This window comes from Leopardus geoffroyi, chromosome X, assembly GCF_018350155.1.
Source record: "Leopardus geoffroyi isolate Oge1 chromosome X, O.geoffroyi_Oge1_pat1.0, whole genome shotgun sequence".
Classification (NCBI taxonomy): Eukaryota; Metazoa; Chordata; class Mammalia; order Carnivora; family Felidae; genus Leopardus; species Leopardus geoffroyi.
Genome location: NC_059343.1, coordinates 31,710,525 through 31,732,637, shown reverse-complemented (window position 1 = coordinate 31,732,637; position 22,113 = coordinate 31,710,525). Strand labels below are relative to the sequence as shown.

At 37.4% G+C, this 22,113-nt stretch overlaps 1 protein-coding gene across 1 annotated transcript in view; it reads right to left on the bottom strand.

The window, feature by feature from the left end:
• The window catches only part of CFAP47 (cilia and flagella associated protein 47), a 553,185-nt gene that overhangs the window by 226,702 nt on the left and 304,370 nt on the right, over positions 1-22,113 (bottom strand). Inside the window, exons 43-45 of the mRNA XM_045471009.1 lie at positions 13,321-13,432; positions 12,346-12,572; positions 5,379-5,553 (exon numbers count right to left, since the gene is read on the bottom strand). Coding sequence (XP_045326965.1) covers positions 5,379-5,553; positions 12,346-12,572; positions 13,321-13,432 — 514 coding nt within the window. The remainder of the gene's footprint in view (positions 1-5,378; positions 5,554-12,345; positions 12,573-13,320; positions 13,433-22,113) is intronic.

The following is a 22,113-nucleotide window of genomic DNA, read 5'->3' as shown; positions in this document are numbered from 1 at the left end:
ATGAGAGTTTTGAGCTCTGTGTAAGTGATCAGCAAAACCAGCCTAGAGCCTATTTTTCATGGGTGGCACAATACACACAGGACCCTCTATACTGGGGAGGTAAGTGCTCCTGGATCCACTGGAAATTTCCTGTTTACCTCTACCCATTTAGGGTCCTCCCCCCCATATATTTCAATATACCCAGAATCACAGGTAGATGAGATTTTAAATCAAGATCTACAACCAGGCAAAAGTCTAGGTTTTATGAGGCCTGAGGCTTTGAAAATTTAGGGACCTTCTTGAAGAGACAGAATGCAAAATTGCAAATATAAAACTAGGTACAGGGACTAACAAGTGGGGTCAAAAAAGGAAGAATAGTAAAATTTATGTGTCTTTGGAATCATAGTAAATCTGCCTCTGAAATCACTAAATGTTTCAGTAAAATTTTGTGGTCAGATTTAATAGTTCTGGTGCCTAGAGGTGAAGTACTTTAAAGGTGACAAGACTAGAATATAATGAATGGCCGCATTTATTAGGTATATCATATAGCACTTGAATTCTTCACATATGTCATCTCATTAAATCTGCATCTCATCGAGAAGAGGTAGATGTGATTACTTTTTCCATTTGTGAAGTACTGATGAATACCTGAGTCATGAACAGTGGGAGTAAAGAAGGAAAGAAGAGAAGGAAATAAATTGCAAAAACTGAGAACTAAAAGATAAATTGCAGTATGACCTCAAAAAAGAGAAGCGTCAAGCAGATAGCCAGATTTCTAATATAAGACACAGGGTGGATATATGTCCCATCACATGAAAAGATAAAGATTATATGATAAGGAACAAACTCAATGGAGAATAATAATACATTCATTTTGAATCTGAGGGACAAATCTATTTGTATATATATTTGCATACATATATCTAGGTAGGCATGTCATATGCTTCTGAATATCTGAGTTGAAAACAGAAGGAAAATGATAGGAATAGAGATAAATGTTAGTGATGTTAATGGTAGTTTTAACTACGGGAGTGTACAAAATCCCTTACAGGATACATTAAAAGTAATAATAGCCCCGAAAGAACAAGTAGGACCTTGAAGACTCCCATATTGATGGAGTAAACAGAAGAACCCACAAAAAGACTAAGCAGAAATCTTGTCAAGGGGATGGAGAAGAAATGCTGGGAACAAGGTTAAAGACTTATGTCAAATGTCTAGACTTCTGAGTACATGCCTAATCATCCAGGTTAAATGTAATAGAGATCCAGTAAGATGTAGACTCAGAATGGTCCGTTGGCTTTGGTAATTAGAAAGCAACTGCCCATTTTACTACAGTGGTAGAGCAAAAGCCAGATTTGAGAGGTTGAGAACTACTCATGCAAGAATACAAACTGCAAATATAGATCACTCTACTGAAAAGTATGTTTGTCATGGGAAAAGTATGAATTTCTTTAGTTTCTGAAGCCTGAGAAGGTTTGAGGGTCAAAAGTGAAGGAACTGCTCTCAAAGAAGGAGGAGCTGTGATAAAGGATGGAGAAGAGCCCAAGAGCAGGTTATCTGGGATAAGACAAAGGTCTTGCTACACACAGCAAGGTTGATAGAGTAGAATCCTACTATTTAGATACTAAGGGGGATGGGCTAAGGGGGTTAAGGAAGAGTATGTGGTCATGCAGCCCTTTCTGCTCTATGACAGAGGTGACAAAGTCATTTGCCCAGTGAAGGTTGGAGATGGATAAGGACTGGAGAAAAGAGGATGTTTGAGAAGACTAAAAACTGTGTGGAAAGACTGTTGTGAGCCATGCTAGAGTCCTTGGGTATGCAAGTAGAAGGATCAGTGCCTAGACAGAAATATCTATTGGGAGGATTAAATGAGAAAAACTATGAAACGAACTGTCACAGTGCTTTGCATATTGTTGGTGCTCAACAAATACTAGACCTAGACCTACTCCAGTCTACCAACACAAAAGTGTCACAGGATCTCTGAGACCTATGAAGTGGGACAACACATGATGTTCCTTCCATGGGAAAATGTTGTCATATATGTACATCTGTAGAGATGGATTCACCCACTTATATGCACATGCACTCTCTCTACAGCTTTCTTTCATTCCGTTGAAAGCATTATAATGTTAAATGGTAGGATGGGAAAAATAATACCTTTCTAAATGATGGAGCTAAAATAAATATGGATTTAAGTAGATTATTTTAAATAATTTCAGTAATAGCTATTATTAATCGGAAATATGGACTTTTCATTAGGAATTTCAAAAAGGTAAAAACTGATAGGAAACATTGATATGAATGGGTTGAAGACAGCCACTTTTAATACCTCAAAACTAGTTCCAGGGGGTGCCTGGGTGGGCTCAGTCAGTTAAGCGGCCAACTTCAGCTCATGTCGCAATCTCGCAGTTCATGAGTTCAAGCCCTGCATCGGGCTCTGTGCTGACAGCACGGAGCCTGCAGCCTGCTTTGGATTCTGTGTCTCCCTCTCTCTCTGACACTCCTCCCGCACATACTCTGTCTCTCTCTCTTTCTAAAAAAAAAAACATAAAACATTAAAAAAAAAAACCTCGTTCCTTTTGATGACTTTAGAACTTTAAGAGATTATAAAAATGACCCTACTTGTACCTCTTTCCTGCAATTAGCAGGGACACTGGGCTATTGCTACTTCTCCAGATAAATGCTTGTCATTTCCTTCTTTTTCCATGTCACCCATAAAAAACAAGATTTAGGGGTGCCTGGCTGGCTCAGTCTGTAGAGCATGTGACTGTTGATCTCAGGGTTGTGAGTTCAAGCCCCATGTTGGGTGCAGAGATTACTTAAAAAAATAAAATATTTTTAAAAACAAGATTTGTTTCTATATTACTGTATTTATTACTAGGAATTTTATGGTTTGTTTTCTTCAAAGTGGCTTATATCCCAAAGATTAGATTTTTATATGCTTAACTCTACTATTCTTTGTCCCAAATTCTAATAGAATGTTATTTATTAAACTTAAAAAAAATCTGTTTTTTCCTTTTCATTAATCAAGTCCACCGCTTAACAATAGAATGTACACTGTTCAGGCTATGTATTTTATTCAATCTGCTACTATCCTGAGTTAGAATATTCTGTTTTTGTAAACTTAATTTATTTAAATGTATGCTGATGGTTGCTGAAACAGAAACCTGGGCTACAAGCTCTACAAAGCAAACTGCCTAGAAAATCAAGTTAGACAGGAACCACAATATGCAAATACATTTTAAAACTTTTCTGCATGATCTTTTAAAAAATTTACAGTTCTATTTTTCTTAATTGTCACAATATCTTCTTACTCAAATACACAGTTAACAATTATATGAGAAAAATATTAGCCTTTGAAAATTATCTAAGTGAAAGATTTTTAAATATAGATAATTTCATACTTATTTATAATTAAACAGCATTTTAATATGCCAATTTTCTTCATTTTTCCCAAAGGAATTGATGCTCAACAGTGTTGAGTGAATGGCTGAATAAGTGAATTGTTTGGGCTGGGAATCCTAGCTGGGCTTATAATACACAGTTTTATCCAGTTATCTCAAAGGGGTAAAAAATTATCCTAATAAATTCTCCACTTAAAAATTTAATAGCACAGGGGCACCTGGGTGGCTCATTTGGTTAAGCGTCTGATTCTTGATTTCAGTTCAGGTCATGATCTCAAGGTTAGTGAGTTCGAGATCCACATCAGGCTCTGCACTGACAACACAGAGCGTGCTTGGGATTCTCACTCTCTACCTCTGTCTCTCTCTCTCTCTCTCTAAAAATAAATGAGCACTTAAAAATATTTAATAGTACATTGAAAAGATTAAAAAAACAAAAATTTCACTTAAGAGCTGTCACCAGCTTGACAGCTAATAAGTCAAACATGCCCTCACAGTTATTGCATAAACTCAAGCTTTTCTGTTTATTTTTTATTATTTTGAATGTTTAGACGGGGCACATACTCTCCAGTCTATGGTAGGCTCCATCATCCCTCTTGTCTGAGACAAGACCTAATTAATAAATCCTTGTTATCTGCTTGGCCACTTAGCATTTGAATCTGGGATCTTAGATCTCCTAGGAAGGCAAAATGAACAGATGATCTTGTGACGTTATGATGTGTAACCACCTTTTGGATTTAGAAACATTTTATAGTTAACACAAAGCCACAGGAGAGGTGCCTGGGTGGCTCAGTTGTTTAAGTGTCTGACTTTGGCTCAGGTCATGATCTCATGGTTCATGGGTTTGAGCCCCACATTGGGCTCTGCACTGACAGTGAGGAGCCTACTTGGGATTCTCTCTCTCTCTCTCTCTCTCTCTCTCTCTCTGCCCCTGCCCCATCTGCGTGCACTATCTCTCTCTAAATAAATAAATAAACTTTAAAAAAAAGCCACAGGAAAAGAAAAAAGGAAAATTTAACAAAACCTAAGTTAGCAACAATATAAAGTAGAATCTATGACACTGGAGTTATGATACATTGTAGGAATAGCCCTAGTAAAGAAATTATAATCCTATTATTATCTACCAGCTTGGAAAGAAGTGAAAAGAAACCTAATTTTGGATAGTTTAAGTTGCTTAGTCACACTGTTTACATCTTATTGCTTGTATTTAATAATGTAAATTTATTAATAGTCTTTTAATCTGGGTTGGTCCTTCATAATTAGAATAACAGAATAAAAGGGGATCAGGAGACCAAGAGTAAGTATTCAACTACTAAACGTCCTAGTCCAGATCAAAGATAATTTACTCATAAATAACACCTGTTCTCCTCTGATATACCTTTGCCACCAATATCTCTCCTATCCTTAAAAGCTAACCTGAGGGGCGCCTGGGTGGCGCAGTCGGTTAAGCATCCGACTTCAGCCAGGTCACGATCTCGCGGTCCGTGAGTTCGAGCCCCGCGTCGGGCTCTGGGCTGATGGCTCAGAGCCTGGAGCCTGTTTCCTATTCTATGTCTCCCTCTCTCTCTCTGCCCCTCCCCCGTTCATGCTCTGTCTCTCTCTGTCCCAAAAATAAATAAACGTTGAAAAAAAAAGCTAACCTGAGCCTTGACTCCAGCACACCTGCTACAACCTAGTACACTGTCAAAGCAAGAGCTCGCCTTTCTCAAAGTGTACTTACTATCTGTATCGGACAACCACTCCTTAACAAAGAGTAACAACAGGTCTATAAATTTCAGTATCAGCAATTTAGCACTTAAATTTAGTACATAACTTAGATTACTGTATTAGAGTATGTTGGTTATTTATAATGCAAAATATTCAATACCATATATATACAATGAACCATCTCTTCAATTATATTATGAACATCCTATTAGTAGAGATAATCTCTAAATTTTAGTCTTTCACAGCTCCTGGGACAGAACAAAATATTGCAGTCCCCATGGTACTGATTACCTGTTTTATTTGCAGGTTGAATTCCTTGAGGCTGAGTCAATTTAGTTTGAGTTTCTGTAATCTGAGGAATGTAGATTTTCTTGGGGATATCAAAATGTTCTGGAAGGCTCAGTTCTGCTGTGTATGAAATGGACTTAGGCTTCTTCAACTTTGAGGTAGTAAAGAGAACACAAGTCTGCAAATAAACAATTATTGGAATGTAATTCTCTTAGCCTTTACCTCCAAAACACACACAAAAAAGCATTTTATACTTAGACCCCTTATTTGTGAAAAAAAAATCCACCAACGGATTAATTAGTTCATTTCTTTAGACACAGTATTATTTAAATGGTGGAAGAGAACACTAACATGTTTTATACAATCAATGGAATCATCCTTTATTAAGACATGCTCAATGCCCCTTGCTGTAATCCTTTCCGTATTGAATTCATTGCTACAGGGAAAAACCAATTCCACTGGTGAATGGCATTGAAAAAGTACTTTCTTCCTTGAGTTGATCCCTGTGCTGCTTAAAATCTAACCCATCAGTTCTAGTTCTTATGAGAACTACAGTTAGGGGTGCCTGGGTGACACAGTTGGTTGAGGGTCTGACTCTTGATTCTGGCTCATAGTTGTGAGATCCTGAACCCTGCTGGGTGTGGGGCCTGCTTGGGGTTCTCTCTCTCCCACTCCTTCTGCCCCTCCCCTGCTCATTCTCTCTCTCTCTCTCTCTCTCTCTCTCTCTCTTTCTCAAGAAAAAAAAAAAAAACATGATCCCCTCTCTTTTGCTAATGACAATTTTGTAAGTATATGTGCATGTACATATACATATATGTATATTAGGTCCTGCCCCTCCATAGACACCCAAACCTACCTTTTTTTCTTTCTCCCTCTCCCATTCCAAACATACATTTTACACAGGTTTGATATTTTTAGTCCCTTCAGCCACTTCTTATATAATGGGGGTGACAACAACTCACCATCATGCATATGATCCTCAAAACACAATCTAGTTCAATACTGTCTTTCCTAAAATGGAACACTGAAGAGAAATCTGGTTCTCTAGGTGTGAACCAAGCAATGCAAAGCACAGAGGTAGGTGATCATTTATTTTTATTTGGATGCTCTACTGCTAACATAGCACAACCCAATGGTTAGACCATGCACACTTAAAGGCAGAGTAACCTGCATTTATAACCCAACTCTAAATAAGTTTGGTCAGGCTATAACCAAAGCCACAAAGCCTTCATTTGTAAAATATTGGCAATAAAAGTACACACTGCCTATCCCTGGTGTGAATATTTAAAATGAAAACAAAATCCAGGTCCTTGGAACATATTTTGAGTACTCAGTAAATGTTCGCTATTAGTAGCATCACTGTCATCATCATTATCATGATCCTGGTCAGAGTATCATTACTCAACAAAAATAAATGTTAGTGCCATCAGCAATCTTCTTCTTTCACCAGGTTTGTTATCTATAAACTCCACAGGAATATTTTTTTCTACAAAGTGACATTTTTCAACTACTTTATTTTGGAAACTAAAATCACGTCAATTAAAAAATTAATTCATTTACATTTATCATTGTTGGTGTTTGGTTCATTTTTCGAGTCACTGTGAACAAATTATTCACATCAGCAATTAGCTCTTTAATCTAAATGTATATCATCTGCCTTCTATATCTTTAAGTCATTGAGTCATGGTATATTGACATAGACTCTCTTCTTGGCCAAACTCTAGTCAGAGTCCTCCAAGCCCTTTACTCAGTAGGCCTCAACCTTGGCCTACAATAACTGCAGACTTTCAGTACAAATGATTTTTTTCTGCCTATCCCCTTCCCTCCCACACGCGCGTGCACACACACACACACACACACGTACACTTGAACAAGCACTGACATAGTTTCTAAAATTCAAGGCCATAACCCTTGGATGATTGCACTTCCCCTTAAACTGCCTACCTCGGGCGCCTGGGTGGCTCAGTCGGTTAAGCGTCCGACTTCGGCTCAGGTCATGATCTCACGGTCCATGAGTTCAAGCCCCGCATCGGGCTCTGTGCTGACAGCTCAGAGCCTGGAGCCTGCTTCAGAATCTGTGTCTCCCTCTCTCTCTGACCCTCCCCTGCTCATGCTCTGTCTCTCTCTGTCTCAAAAATAAATAAACATTAAAAAAATAAAATTAAAAAAAACCTGCCTACCTGAAGGAGCTCAATGCTGCCACCAGTATATACTGTTTGTTCCAGCCAAAACCTGGTGATAGGTAGATACACCCCAAACCCCCTTCAGAACACTTTAAAAAGCTTGCTATTATAAATCCTTTCTTCCTCCTCCACCCATTGCACTGTCTCTATTTTTCTCTCTCCTTTTTGAGATAAGTTTTCTACCACCTAGAACTGTCTTTTCAAGGTCCTCAGAATGCAATCAAGGAAACAGTAATCGCAGGCAGGTAGGTACCTCATTCTAATTTGTACCACTGTCTCGAGTTATAAAGATCCTAGAAGTTCATTTCTCCTGCAGATAAGCATCAATGAACAAATCCAGATCATAGTGACCAACCCCCTCCCACTTATAAATGTCCACTTCCCTGACTCTGCTCATTATTATTAAGTTCCCAGCTTCCTTCCTTAGTTTCTCACCCTCCCTTTAAAACTCTCAGTTTCTTCTTCTGTACAAATTTAAGTTCAGTTCATGCTGGATCCTTCTCCCTGTTTCAACAGTTAATGAATAAAGTCTCTCCTTACTGCTGTAACTAGTATCTAGCCTTGTTTATCTTTGACAGTATCAATAGGATTACTTCATGATTATAGTGCACTTAAATTATACAAATACAAAAACCATTGCCTTTACCTTTCTGAATTCTCACCAAGCAGATCTTTTAGATTTCCTTTTTTTTTAAATGCTTATTTATTTTGAGAGAGAGGGAGAGAAAGAGAAAGAGAGAGAGCACACAAGCGGGGAAGGGGCAGAGAGAGAGAGAGAGAGAGAGAGAATTCCAAGCAGGCTCCACAGAGCCTGACATGGGGCTCAATCCCATGAAGCATGAGATCATGACCTGAACTGAAATCAAGAGTCAGACACTCAACTGACTGAGCCACCCAGGAACCCAGATTTCCTTTTTTAAACATATTATTAAATTCTAAATTTCAATGATTTTTTTCTACCATTTATCCCAGGGTATATGGCATGGCTTTTAAAACATGAACTTGAGAAAATACAAGGAAACTACCCTGTAAGTTTTCTTTCCAGTGTCTCTGAATATATCATTAGAGTTGATTTAGTAATGACCAATAGAATATGAATTCAATAAACGAATGCTAAGTGGTGAAGTGGCAGAAATTCATGGTCCTGACAAAAGATCCTGTCTCTCACAGTATATAAAATAGATATATCAATTTGCTATTGCTCTATAAATATTTCAAAAATTCAAATTCCACATGGTTGTATACCAAAAAAAAATTAGATATGCCACTTTTCTTTGGTAGAAAAGGAATTACATTTATTCAATTAGATTTAGTTCTAAACAGATTTATACCAAGATTGATTTTAGATTTTGTTATGCGGTTATTTTATGCTATAACAGCGCATTCTAGACTTTTATTTCATTAGTCAATTTCATTGACTAATGAAGTGAATATATCATTTGGACACTATACAGGGGAAGGAAAAGAGTAATGGACTAGGGGGTAAAAACCTGGGTTCATTTCTATTCCATCACAAATCAGTGGTGTGACCTTAGGTTACCATCTTACTACTTCAGATGCTTGGTTTGCAGGTCTGTAAGAGGTTGGACTATGTGTCTCTGAGTGTCTTGATTTCTTTTCTCAGCTTTAAAATACAACAATGTCTCTACCATGATCTGGGATGTAATTGCTACCCTGTCAGTGAGGGCAACATAAGTCTCCTCTTTTTTTTTTTTTTTTTTTTTGTTTATGCCTCAGTCATTTCTTTTTTTGTATTACAAGAGGAACTCTACCTCCTTTATGTTTCTCCATGGGGTCACTGAAATAATTTGCAAAGTGCACATAAAAGCATGTTGGAAAAAAGGTGTGAAACACTATATAAGGAGAGAGTCTTTTTAAAATTAATCTTGTTTACTGTTCTGCTGTAAAAATTATTAGCATTATTATGGTTCAAGAGTGCACTGATAATTGCACTTGAAAAGAACCCTTTATGATTAGATGAGAATGAACAGAATAAGATGCATCTGTGAGTTCTGATTTGCTGCAGCTGGTTTTCTTAAACTGGCACATTCAACACTTCTCTACTTATTTTGTGCATCTGGTAAGTTTTGGCTGAAATCAAAGATGTGTGATATTCACAGAATTCAAAGAAAATAGTACTCTTCAGGTAAAAAAAAAAAAAAACTTAAAAAAAAAACTTTTAATTATTAAATTTAGAGGCTATTTAAAACATTTCAATTTTAATTTTAAAAAAGGCAAGGGTTTTTCATAAATTATCATTATGTTGTTGTTATTTCCAGCAACCAATTGGGAGACGTACACACACACAGATGCCTATCCTGCAAATGTGGTAAGTAGACAAGGGTAAGTACACAAGACGGCTCGGACTGTGAAAAATCAGTCTATGAGGCAACCTGGATAGATATGAAAACTTCAGGTTTAAAACGTTATTTGTTTGTTCAAGCACATATTCAATTCAATTAAACAATGGCAGAGCACGTCTCATGCACACGACAATTAGGGGTAAATAAAAACACATCATAACGATTTTTAGATTTCTAGGAATCCACAATCCTAGAGAAACAGGTAAATATAAAAATATATACTATACAAAACATAATTTGATAAATACAATAATAAACACAAAATGTCTGCTGGATTACAGAGATGACTAAAAGAAGAGGGAGAAAAATAGAAACTATATACATGCATAAATAATAGAAAGGGGATCCACCGACAAAATCCATCTCCCTCCAGCATTTCTCATTTAAATAAAATGTTTTGTTAAGAGGTAAGAATGCTGAAAATAAATTTAAAAGGAAAGAGAGAGTGAGAGAACACACTGTGATAGGGTTAAAATTTGAAATGGCCACATATCAAGCATTTCTAGTGTAATACTGTACTGCAAGTTGAACAAAACCTTCCCAAATTCACTGCTCTTTCACAGAAGTAAGCATGTTGGTATGAGCTAAATAGAGCCAACAGCTTCGTGAATGGAGTCCGTAAATGGGTCAGTCCAGAGGGTGTGAGAACCTCAGGCCTTGATATTTTTGAGCTAATCAGAACTTAAAAGTTCAGGTCAACCCTAAAATACCATCAGTAAATGTTGGAGATCTGTGCTTATGCCGTACTGATTCTAGCATTCTGACAAATAAAAAAAGAAATCCTACAATGCCAAGTATTTTGTTGTAATATATGCAAATGAAGGTAATTCTCAAGCAAGGATGAAAACATTTACCATTTATTCCTTCAGTGATGGAAGATTTAGTGACTACCTTTGGCACAGCACACTTTTTGAGGCACTGGTGATATGAGAGTTAACTAAACAAATGTCTTTGCACAAATTCCCTTGCTGGAGATAGACAATGAGTAAACAAATAAATATATTACTGTCAGGTGACAAATGCTATCTATAGAGAAAACTGAAGGAAATGTGGTATTTGGAAAGTGTCTGGTCGATGTAAACAATACTTTTAAAAAAAATACAAAATAATTTTTTAAAAAACACAAGCATAATCTCATAATACAAGCATAATTCTAGCAGGCCTGAAGTAATTGAGGGAAGTAGCCTGTAATGTCTAGGGAAAATAAACCTCAGAAGTGCAGGGGGCATGGGGAGCATGCCTTGGGCATTTGAACATCAGCAAGGAGGCCTATGCTGAGGGAGTGACATGAATGAATGGGCTCCAGTAGAGGTGAGATCAGGGAAGAGGCGGAACTGTCTGGGAGGGTCTTGAGGACCATGCTAAGGATGTTGGGTATTATTCTTTTTTTTTTTTTTTTTTTAATTTTTTTTTTTTTCAACGTTTATTTATTTTTGGGACAGAGAGAGACAGAGCATGAACGGGGGAGGGGCAGAGAGAGAGGGAGACACAGAATCGGAAACAGGCTCCAGGCTCTGAGCCATCAGCCCAGAGCCTGACGCGGGGCTCAAACTCACGGACCGTGAGATCGTGACCTGGCTGAAGTCGGACGCCTAACCGACTGCGCCACCCAGGCGCCCCTGTTGGGTATTATTCTGAATGAGTTGGAGAGCCAACAGAGGAATGGGTGCAGCAGAACAATGTGATCGGGTTTACATTTTTAAAGAATCGCTTTGTTGCCTCTGTGGAGGTTCGACTGTACCAAACTCCATTTATAAATAGAGTTCAAGATATAATAACAGAGTCCACAGTAACAGTAATAATAACAAGAACAACAATGCCATACATAGAACACTTTATATAATAGGTAATGTGGTAAGCATTTTACGTGATTGTCTCACTTAGCTTCCGTCAATTAACCACTATCTTCAGATTAAAAGTACAAAAATTTAAGATTGATGATTTTTAAGGAATCAGCCCACAGTTACACAGGTAGACAGTGTCAGAGTCTGGATTCTCAGCCTGGTAGTCTGACCGCAGGGATGACCCTCTCTGGATGCACAGAATATCCTGGACAACTTGCAGAACATGTTCCTCCCCACCCTGCCTTCCCTTACTTTAAGCTCTTCAGGGCATTCTAATGTGTAGTCAGAACAGAGGACAACTGGGAATGAAGCGATTACACCGCAATGCCTAAAATTACTAGCATGCGAAGTCACCAGTAATCTAGTTATTACTACTAAAATTAGCACTCATGCTAACATTAATACAACACTTTGTTTCAGATTTATTTAATGTGGTTAAAAAAAAAAAAAAAAAAGCTACCGAGCCATCCTTCTGGGGAAAACCAGCATTCATCATCTCTCTATGTCAAAATGTTATGATTAACAACTCTGTATATTTTTAAAAGGAGAAAAAAGTGCATCATCTGTCCTCCATTCTCACCTCAATCTTCGTCAGCCCCAGGAGGGCGATGGCCACGCGAACACTGCTGCTCTCCAGAGTGCCTGTGATCAACCGTCGCTCATACTCTATATCCGACATCTGCTGCTGTGCTGCAAAAGCCAAGGCCTTCTCCTTGGCTTCATTAGTCAGTGGCAACTTAAGGTCCACATCCAAGACCTGACGGAGCTCACATTTCAAATACAGAACAGGACTGTCCTTACTTAACACTAGGGGAAGCAAAAACATGTAAGTCTTCAATGATCACATGCTCTTGACCATGCTATTCAGGATGGACTTGGAAGGTTGGAAATATAAAACTGCAGGTGTGACCTTCATTAACTTGAGTAACACAGGTAGCTCATTTTGAGTAGTCCTAATTTAGTAATTCAAGAGTAAGTCTTCAGGAATCAAAGATATTTTGCTGGTATCTCTAAAAAGAATGCTCAAAAGAACTCAAAGGGTTCTTTCATAGAAATACCAGCATGTTCAAACATGAAGCGATCATTGTGCTATCAGTGATTAGAAGCTAAGGGAAGTAGAAATAAATGTAAAGACATCTGTCAGAGACTGGCAAAAACTGTCTTTTTCTTCCACTAACAACCTTACACTTTAGAATGGAGGGTACAAATTCAGGGTGCAAGTTCAGGTAATATATTACAATATATACGATTTGGGAGTACAGTGATTTCCAAACTATTCAGGAAACTGAAAATTTGGTGAGTAAATACTTCGAATGCCAAATTTCAATATTTATCCAAAGAATGAAAAAATAAGGATTTAAAAAAAATCACCACTGACATTCATTATTAAACTGGTGCTCTATTCCATGGATGTTGACATAATAAAGTTAAAAGGAATCCTTTTAACACCTAATTATTTCTGGAAAAACTTGCTAGGAGTATGCTTGGATGACTATATGAGGAACAGTCCCATCCCTTGACATTTTAAATGAAATAAAACACACGTATACTCTACCTTCCTCTGGAGAACTGCTGTAGTCAAGTGGAGTTGAGGAATCCGTTGGGTGGAAGCTGGAAGGCAATGGGATCGTACCTTTTCCTTCCACAACATAAATTAATTCTCCAATCTAAAATACAACCACACAGTGATATTAAATTCCAAAAGCTCAGAAAAAATTAGGAAAAATCTTTCTGCTGTGAGAAAAATCTGTATACTATAAAAACATCCATGCATTGTGCATTGCTAAGCAACGTAAGCCCTAAATGAGGGGCGAGAGGTAAGGCTTAAATATTAGTCTTCCCACAGTGTGGGGGAAACTTTGTATGCACCCAGAGCAGGGAGGAGGATTAAGAAGGCACCAGGATAGCACTGACAGCAGTTGATCTTTGTAGCTGTGAATATCCTTGGCAGACTGCTAGCTTAAATCACATAAACAATCAAGGAAGAAAGAAATATTTTTTTCCTTCATTCTGTAATTTATTGTTGGAGGGGAGTGATATCACTTCTGCAGGATGTCTGAGTCCCCAAGTGTCTATATTTTAAACTGCAAGCTTTCAAAAGGAGCGTATGAGGGTCTGCAGACCTTTTAGAGTAATTAGGCAAGAAATGCAGAAGACTAAACAGAGAGAGTGAAAATAAAAGTGGGGTCAGTGAAGGGGCAGCAACATAATATAAACAAAGATCTGTAAAGACGGACAGGCTTGGTTTCAACTCTGGTACTGTCACTTACTAGCTACTAAGCCTCAGGCAAGTTTGCCACATCTCTGACTTTCAGTCTCGGCCTCTGTGAAATGGGATGATTAAAAAGAAAAAAAAAAAACAGTACATTTTAGAAATCTAGAGATTAAAAGAAAAGGAAGAGGAGACAGGGAGTCTCAAGAGACATCATATAATCCCAGTGGATGAATATTATTTAGATCTTGATTCTGAAGGGAAGCAGAAAATGTCACGCCAGAATGTGTTGCTTTGGTATATTGATAATTTTGAGTTGTAGGCACTTGAAAGATATCAAATGCAAGGAGAGGCTTTCTTTGAACTCGCCTTATCTGCATAAAGACAGATCCTCCCAAAGAAATTCAAGTATCATAAATTCCCTTCCTAAGAGTTTCATCAACCAAGGATTAACTCTTATCAGAAGAAGAGACTATAAGTTGACACTGTACAGTGACAACCTGTCACAAAGTATGTCTCCCATCTATTCTTCTAAGGGCCCACTCATCTTTCCTAAAAATCATTTACTCCCCTCTAAGTGGCCAACATCCCTTCTCCCCTTTCCCTATTTAGATGGTATTTAAGCCTGAATTCTAAGCCACCTTGAGGGGTCATTCATTTTTCCTTGGGTATCTCTCATGAATACAGGAGGTATACATGTTAATGTCTATTTTTTTTCTTGTTAATCTATCTTTTATTGTAAGAGTCTCAGGCAATAATTCAGAAGGGCGGAAGAAAAATTATTTTTCCTCCCCTACAGTTCAAACAAAGACAAAGAAAGTGACAGAAAAAATGTACAATCATGAGACAATCAGGGAAATATGAACAATGCCTTGTGGTTGGATGTTAAGAAAAAAATTTACAATATATTTAGTAATAATGGTATCATGGTTATGTCAAAAAACCGAAATCTTTTTGTTATAGAGACACTTGCTGAATTATTTGTGAATAAAATTATGTGATAATTGGGATTTGGGTCATTATAACAATGTAACGCGTTAGGTCCTGCACTGTTGAAGATGAGAGAAAGGTACAGGGGGATTTATTGCAGTTTTATTTCTACAATTGTATTTTATATTTTCCATAATAAAGGCTTTAAAAAAACGCTTACATCTTAAGAAATAGAATGATAGTAAAGATGTGGTAAGGACTCAATGAGGTAACACATATCAGGAATCTAACCCTTTGAGATCACTCTAAATGGAAAGGGACCATTCTTTGAGGGCATAGCTTCCCAAACTTTCATGACATATAAATCACCTGTGAAAATGCAGGTCTGACTCTAGAGATCTGGAGTGGGGTCGAGACCTGACAGGATCAATGAAAATGAGCACTGGCAAATTTAGGGCTAAGCCATACAATGCAGAAGAAACTCCTACCAGAATGGCCTTACAACAGGCATGCAACTAACTATGAAGAAAGCAAAAGAAAACAAACTTAGCTTCCAAGCTGGGACTTGTCACTGGTCCGAACTGCCCTACAATCTTAAAACAATATTAACTGTATGTCTGAGAGACTACTCCAGAGAGAGCGTACATAAATGATATAAAAGAATACTGATCACATAATAAAAATACATATTCCAAAATACTGTAAATATCCTAGATAACAAGAGAAATGGGAAACACTGAAAGTGAATCTGGAAACAATATAAGAATAAACCATTTCTGGTTGTGAGGTCAATTTATTTACAGCTTCATTATCCTTCCCCAATTGGGATTTGTTTATAATAAATTAACTATCATTTACTTTCATGTGATAATGTTCCATAGAATTTTATTAATTATGACCCATAATTATCTTCACTTCATGCTGAAAAAAAGAAATATGGAAAACTTTGAATGTTTTAAATTGTTTAGCATTTAAATCCATGCACTCCTGGTAATAAACAGTACATTATATGAAATTTTCATAGAGTAATATTTCCTAAGCAACCTTGTACTTTGCAAATATAAATCTAACCTAGCCATCTGAAACGGGTTTTCTGTGTATGCATGTTTTATTCCAAACACAAGTGAGTGGTCAATACTACTGATGAAATTTTCAATGATAATTCAAGTACAAAGGTTCAATAGCGACCAGAAAAAACAATATATTCAGTTTTCACTTTTATTTTACTTTTTTCTCATTTTTATTTTTATCTAAAAAAATCAGTTGTTTTACCCAAAATATAGTATTCATAAGAAATTAGACTCGGTGAGTATAAAGTTATCAGAATTACATGTTTTCTTAAATGTGTGCCTGAATGAAACCTGGTCTCTAGCTGCAGAAAATAACTACCAACTCATGGGTGTTGATCCAAAAGGAGCAAAGTGCTATTTGCTAGAATATTTCCTTTAAATAGAAATGACAGGGGCACCTGGGTGGCTCAGTCGGTTGAGCATCCGACTTCGGCTCAGGTCATGATCTCATGGTTCAAGGGTTCAAGTCCGGCTTCAGGCTCTGTGCTGACAGCTCAGAGCCTGAAGCCTGCTTCAGATTCTGTGTCTCCTCTGTCTCTACCCTTCCCCAATTCGCGTTCTGTCTCTCTCTCTCTCTCTCTCTCTCTCTCTCTCTCAAAAATAAACATTAAAGAAAAAAATGATAAAAAGCCTCCTAGCCATGAAATATCAGTAACTAAAACTCCATTCAATTCCATTTAATGCCACATCTTATTCAGACGGTACATTATCATTTCTCAAAAACTATTTTGTCTAACTTGTTCACTTTCAGTGTTCTTTTTTATTAAAAAGTAACTTAATATAATTGAAAATAATGCCTGTGTCAGAAAATTGTTCAGGAAAATCAACTGCGGTATCGTCTAATTATTTCACTCTACTCTTCTGGCAATAAAATCAGACCAGGAAAGGAATACAAATGCAATAAACAACTCCTTTAAAGTGGAGAAGCCCTTTACATTCCAAGTCTGGAGGCTGTGACAAGGGAAATGAAATGATCTGACACATAACAGACACGTATCAATGTGAGCTATTCTAGGAGTCTATTAAATTTCCTTTCTGCCCTTAATTTCATATTTTACAGTCAGGATATTTACTTAGATTTTTATTATATTTTCCAGAAGGATGCCAAAGCCCATTGTCCACTGTGAGAAACCCTCACAAAAGACATTTTGTTCTTCTTGTGTATCTAGTTAAATGTAGTCCTCAAATAACACAGTTGCATGCAAATTTACAAGACCAGCTGTTAATGACCTAGAAATGAGGAACACAAACGATGAATTGGCAGAAAAGTTTTAATCCCAGCTCTGCTACTAATTAGCTGGGTAACCTTGGACATGTCATGGGTGCCCTCCAGACCCAAACAACCTTAATATTTAGAGAAAAAATAAAAAGCATTTTATACAGAAAACCCCCATGTTGTTTCACAGGTCTTAAAATTCTACTTATTCTCTAATCTTGGGCCTAGATTTTGCTAGGTTTTATAATTTGTTTGAACTGGCTGAACAATGTCATATTATTTTGATGACTAAACAGGCACATGAGAGCTAAGTTAAAACTCTAAAATGTTAGATTCATACACTAGAGAACATTTATCATTGTAGGTGGCTCTTTGACATTACCATAATTATAATGTGAAACTGACCAGTAAGAATAATCACTGTTCTTTTAAAATATTATTCTTCATAGAATGATTGTTCTAGGAGACTCAGTAAGGGTAAAAAGAAAATGTATAAAGAGATCTGTATGCTTGCACTAAAAAGCACAACTTTCTTAACACAATTTCAATACAGTCTTAATTGTATGCTTGAGCGATTATTTCCGACATTTTGAGAAAGCAACATATATTTACGTGGCACAAAATATGAATTGTTTAATAAAAATATATGGTATATTGTACAAAAACATCTTGTCAAATAATAGGAAGCTGGGCCTAGACTCTAGAAATTATGGAAGCAATGGGATTGACAATCACTCTTTGTCTTTATCACTGTCTTTCTCAGAATAGTTTCTATTGCTGTTCATTTATTTGCTATCAATTGTTCTGTAAGTAAATGAAAATTTGCTTCCCTTCAACTGCGAACATCATGCAAATTGTCATTAAGATTAATCTTTTTTAACATTAAAAAATTTTTAAATTTTATTTTAGAGAGAGAGAGAGAGTGTGTGTGTGTTTCAGAGAGAGAGAGTGGGGTCTCAAGAGAGGCAGAGGGGGGGGCGAGAGAGAGAGAAAGAAAGTGAGAGAGAATCCGAAGCAGGCTCCAGGCCCAGCCCAGAGCCTGACATGGGGCTCAATCTCATGACCCTGGGAACATGACCTGAGACAAAACCAAGATTTGGACACTCAACCCGGGGACCCCAATATTGATCTTGATATCATCACCTTTGCAGTTCTTTCTTGTCCCCTTGCTCCTTCCCCCAAATCCAACATCATCACCTCTTCTTTCACCATTGCTTTTTCACATCCTTCTGTCTTTATTGCTAGTATGCAAAAAAGCAGAAGGCAAGAGAGAACAGAGATATGTGGAGTGGTGTCATAGATTACAAGAGTCTCTGAACCAGTCCCTTGATCTACAGTCTCTTTCTCCAACTCTTAATCTACTCTTTGTTTTCGCTCCAGAGATGCTTTCTAAAACAAAGATGAAATCAGGTCATGCCTCTGCTCATTACCTTCCTGCTTTCAGTAACAGTGATTGTAACAATATAATTAAGTTATTCAACTAAAATTTCACTATCTTCCTCATTTTCTTCTCATGTTTTTCTTCAAAAAGGCTGCAGGGCTGGGGTGCCTGGGTGGCTCAGTCCGTTAAGTGTCTGACTTTGGCTTGGGTCATGATTTCATGGTTTGTGGGTTTGAGTCCCACGTGCTGACAGTGTAGAGCCTGGAGCCTGCTTCGGATTCTGAGTCTCCCTCTCTTCGCTCCTCTCCAGCTCATGCTTGTGCTCTCTCTCTCTCTCTCAAAAATAAATAAACATTAAAAAATTAAAAAAAAAAAGACAAAGGCTGCAGGGTTAATTGCAGGATGATGGTCTCACAGAAAGGAGGATGGGTCAAGTGGGAGAAGGCTTTGCTGCATGGAGGGGGCTCAAACTAGTGTAGTTTTGTGAACATTTACCACAATGATCTAGAGTTTAAAGTTCACTTAACCTGCCTCCAAATTGTCAGCAGGCATCATAAGATAAGTAAATGTTTCATAGTGTTTATGGCCCAGATGGGATTTCAATTTCTCTCTGCTTCCCTGGTAAAAAACTCAGGGGTATGGGGAGGAGTGTAGTTAGCAAAACAACAGCAACAACAAAAAATGCAGTTGTAGGGGCATCTGGGTGGCTCAGCTGGTTAAATGGCCAACTCTTGATTTTGGCTCAGGTCATGAATTCCTGGTTTGTGGGTTCGAGCCCCGCATTGGGCTCTGTGCTGACAGCATAGAGCCTGCTTGGGATTTTCTCCGTCCCTCTCTCTCTGCCCCTCCCCACTTGCTCTCTCTCTCTCCCTCTCAAAATGAATAAATAAACGCCAAAAAAGGGGCACCTGGGTGGCTCAATCATTTAAGCAGTAGACTCTTGATGTTAGTTCGGGTTATGATCTCATGGTTTGTGGGTTCAAGACCTGTGTCTGGCTCTGTGCAGACAGCTCAGAACCTGGAGCCTGCTTCAGATTATGTGTCTTTCTGCCCCTCTCTGCCTCTCCCCTCTGACTCTTTCTCTCAAAAATAAATCAACATTAAAAAAATTTATAAACTTAAAAAAAATGCAGTTGTAACAAACTGAATAAAAAATCAAAAGGTGAATGAAATGTGGCTTGCCTTTAAAAATCATAGAAAAGTGGGGTGCCTGGGTGTCTCGGTTGGTTAAGCATACAACTTTGGCTCAGGTCATGATCTCACAGTTCAGGAGTTTAAGCCCCACGTCGGGATCTGTGCTGACAGCTCAGAGCTGGAGCCTGCTTTAGATTTTGTGTCTCCCTCTCTCTCTGACCCTCCCCTTCTCATGCTCTGTCTCTCTCTCCCTCCCTCTCTCTCTCTCTCTCTCAAAAATAAACATTAAAAATTTTTTTTGAAAAGAAACCGCCCTCAAATGATACTCAGCCCCAGCAGTTATAAAAATAACGTTCATAAAACTGACATTAGTTTGCCTAAATTTAAATTATGTAAAGAGTTTACCATAATATAATGTTTTTACTTTCACATTCAATAAAATTAAACAAAAATCAGTATTACTAAAATCTATACAGTAATGACGATTGAAAATAGTTGCACTTTGATTATAGAATATTTAAAAATATATATGATAAAGACTTCCAGCTTAATCTCTGCAGCAGCAGAGACAGAAAGACACAGAAGACTGAGGGAGAATGAAATGAGGGACAGGGCAAAAAGATCAGTGGTCCCTTTTTTTATGCAAACATAAGGGAGATGGACAAACTGACATACGATATATTTAACAACTGGTAAGATTTAGCCTTAGACTAAATTGCTGTAGACCATAAATCAGTAAGAAGGCTTTGCCCATTCGTCTACCTAGGCATAGGCACCCTTCTTCTGTCAACTTGTTATTTGGTTTGGCAAGGCTTAAACTCTCTTTGGTGTGTGGGGCCCCAGTGTGGGAATGGGACAATCTCCATAAGTTGCTCAGATATGCTGATTCCCATCCTGGCTTCCTCAAGTCAACAATACCTGGACTTTGGTTTCTACTTGTTTTGACCAAGTTCTGTAGACAGAAAAGGACAATGAAGGACTACAAGATAAAGCTACCAGGGGGGAGAAGAAGTCTAGATTGGTTCCATATAAAAGCTCATGGGTTGGTGAAAGACGGCTGCTTAGGCCACAGCAAATGGTTGCAACTGGATAGAATCCGGTCTTAACACAGGCCCCAGATCAAGGATCCCTGCTTGATGTCTCTGCCTTTCTCACACAGATGATCCCAGCAAAAATGGGTGGTTTCCTATCTGGGAACCCAGGACTACATAGAAGAGATGATCACACAGGCATGACAGTAAAGACAGAACCCCAGGGTTGTGTCAATACACTGCTTTGTACTTTGCAGGGTTTGTGTGTGGGTCCGTCAAGCCCTCGTCCCAGCAGGTGTAATTCCTCAGGGACTAGGTCTTGTTTCTACTCCACCTTCGTCTATTCAATCTGCCCCCATCCACGCATGAGCAGAAACGCCTTTAGATTTCTGGCATTGGATAGCTTGAATTTGTAGGGATTTTGTAGCTTTTCCCCTAGGCTAAGAATTTCTATGAACATTGATGGAAATTTTGTAAACTGTTTGTAGTTTCAAACAGCTATTACATAAGTCATCTCATTTTTTTATTTGGAAGTTCAAATGGAACAGCCAAAATGAAACTAATGGCCTTTCCTTGATAGCCATGGTAGTAGAAATGTTTCTGTTTTACACATGGAAAGCTATCAAATTGAGGCCTAATTACTTTACGGTTTTCAACAGGTGGTTCTTAATGGCAAAGCAGTTATCACACACTTAATAAGAACAGGAGCTAACTAGGTGGACTTGGATGTTTGATTATCTATTTAAGCGTGTAATTGCATTTTTCAATATAATTAGCAATAAATTGAATGTGTAAGTTAATAGATGTGTTTCCCCATATAAGTCATTGTAATTCAATGCAATACTTTAGTTTAAAGGCATTATTTCTCAGTTGATAGCAATATAATTTCATGATTACTGTTTTCCTTAATATTTTTACTGACAACAAAATATATGTAATTAAAAGACATGTTTTAATAAGTTGAGATGCCAAGATAAGTGTAATTATATTTTGATTAATTTAGACAAAATTTATGGAAGTAAACATTCATATTCTAATAGTTTAATTTAAATAATAAAATCAGCCTTCTTACTCTGCTATTGACAATTAACCCTAGCATTTTCTGGGACTGTATTATAAATGAATATAAAAAAGGGATTAAGAGGCATTTGATTAAACTACTAGTCACACTATAGTCACTATTTTTCACAAATTATCATGTAGAGCAGCTATTCAGTTAAATCCTGGATTCTTTTAAGGAAAATATAAAACAAGATTTAACATTAATATAAAATAGCATTTTTCCTCCTAAATGGTAATTTTAAGTACAGTTAAACTATTCTTTACATATTTAGTAGGCTATATTATTTTTCATGTGTAAATGATTCTGTAGAC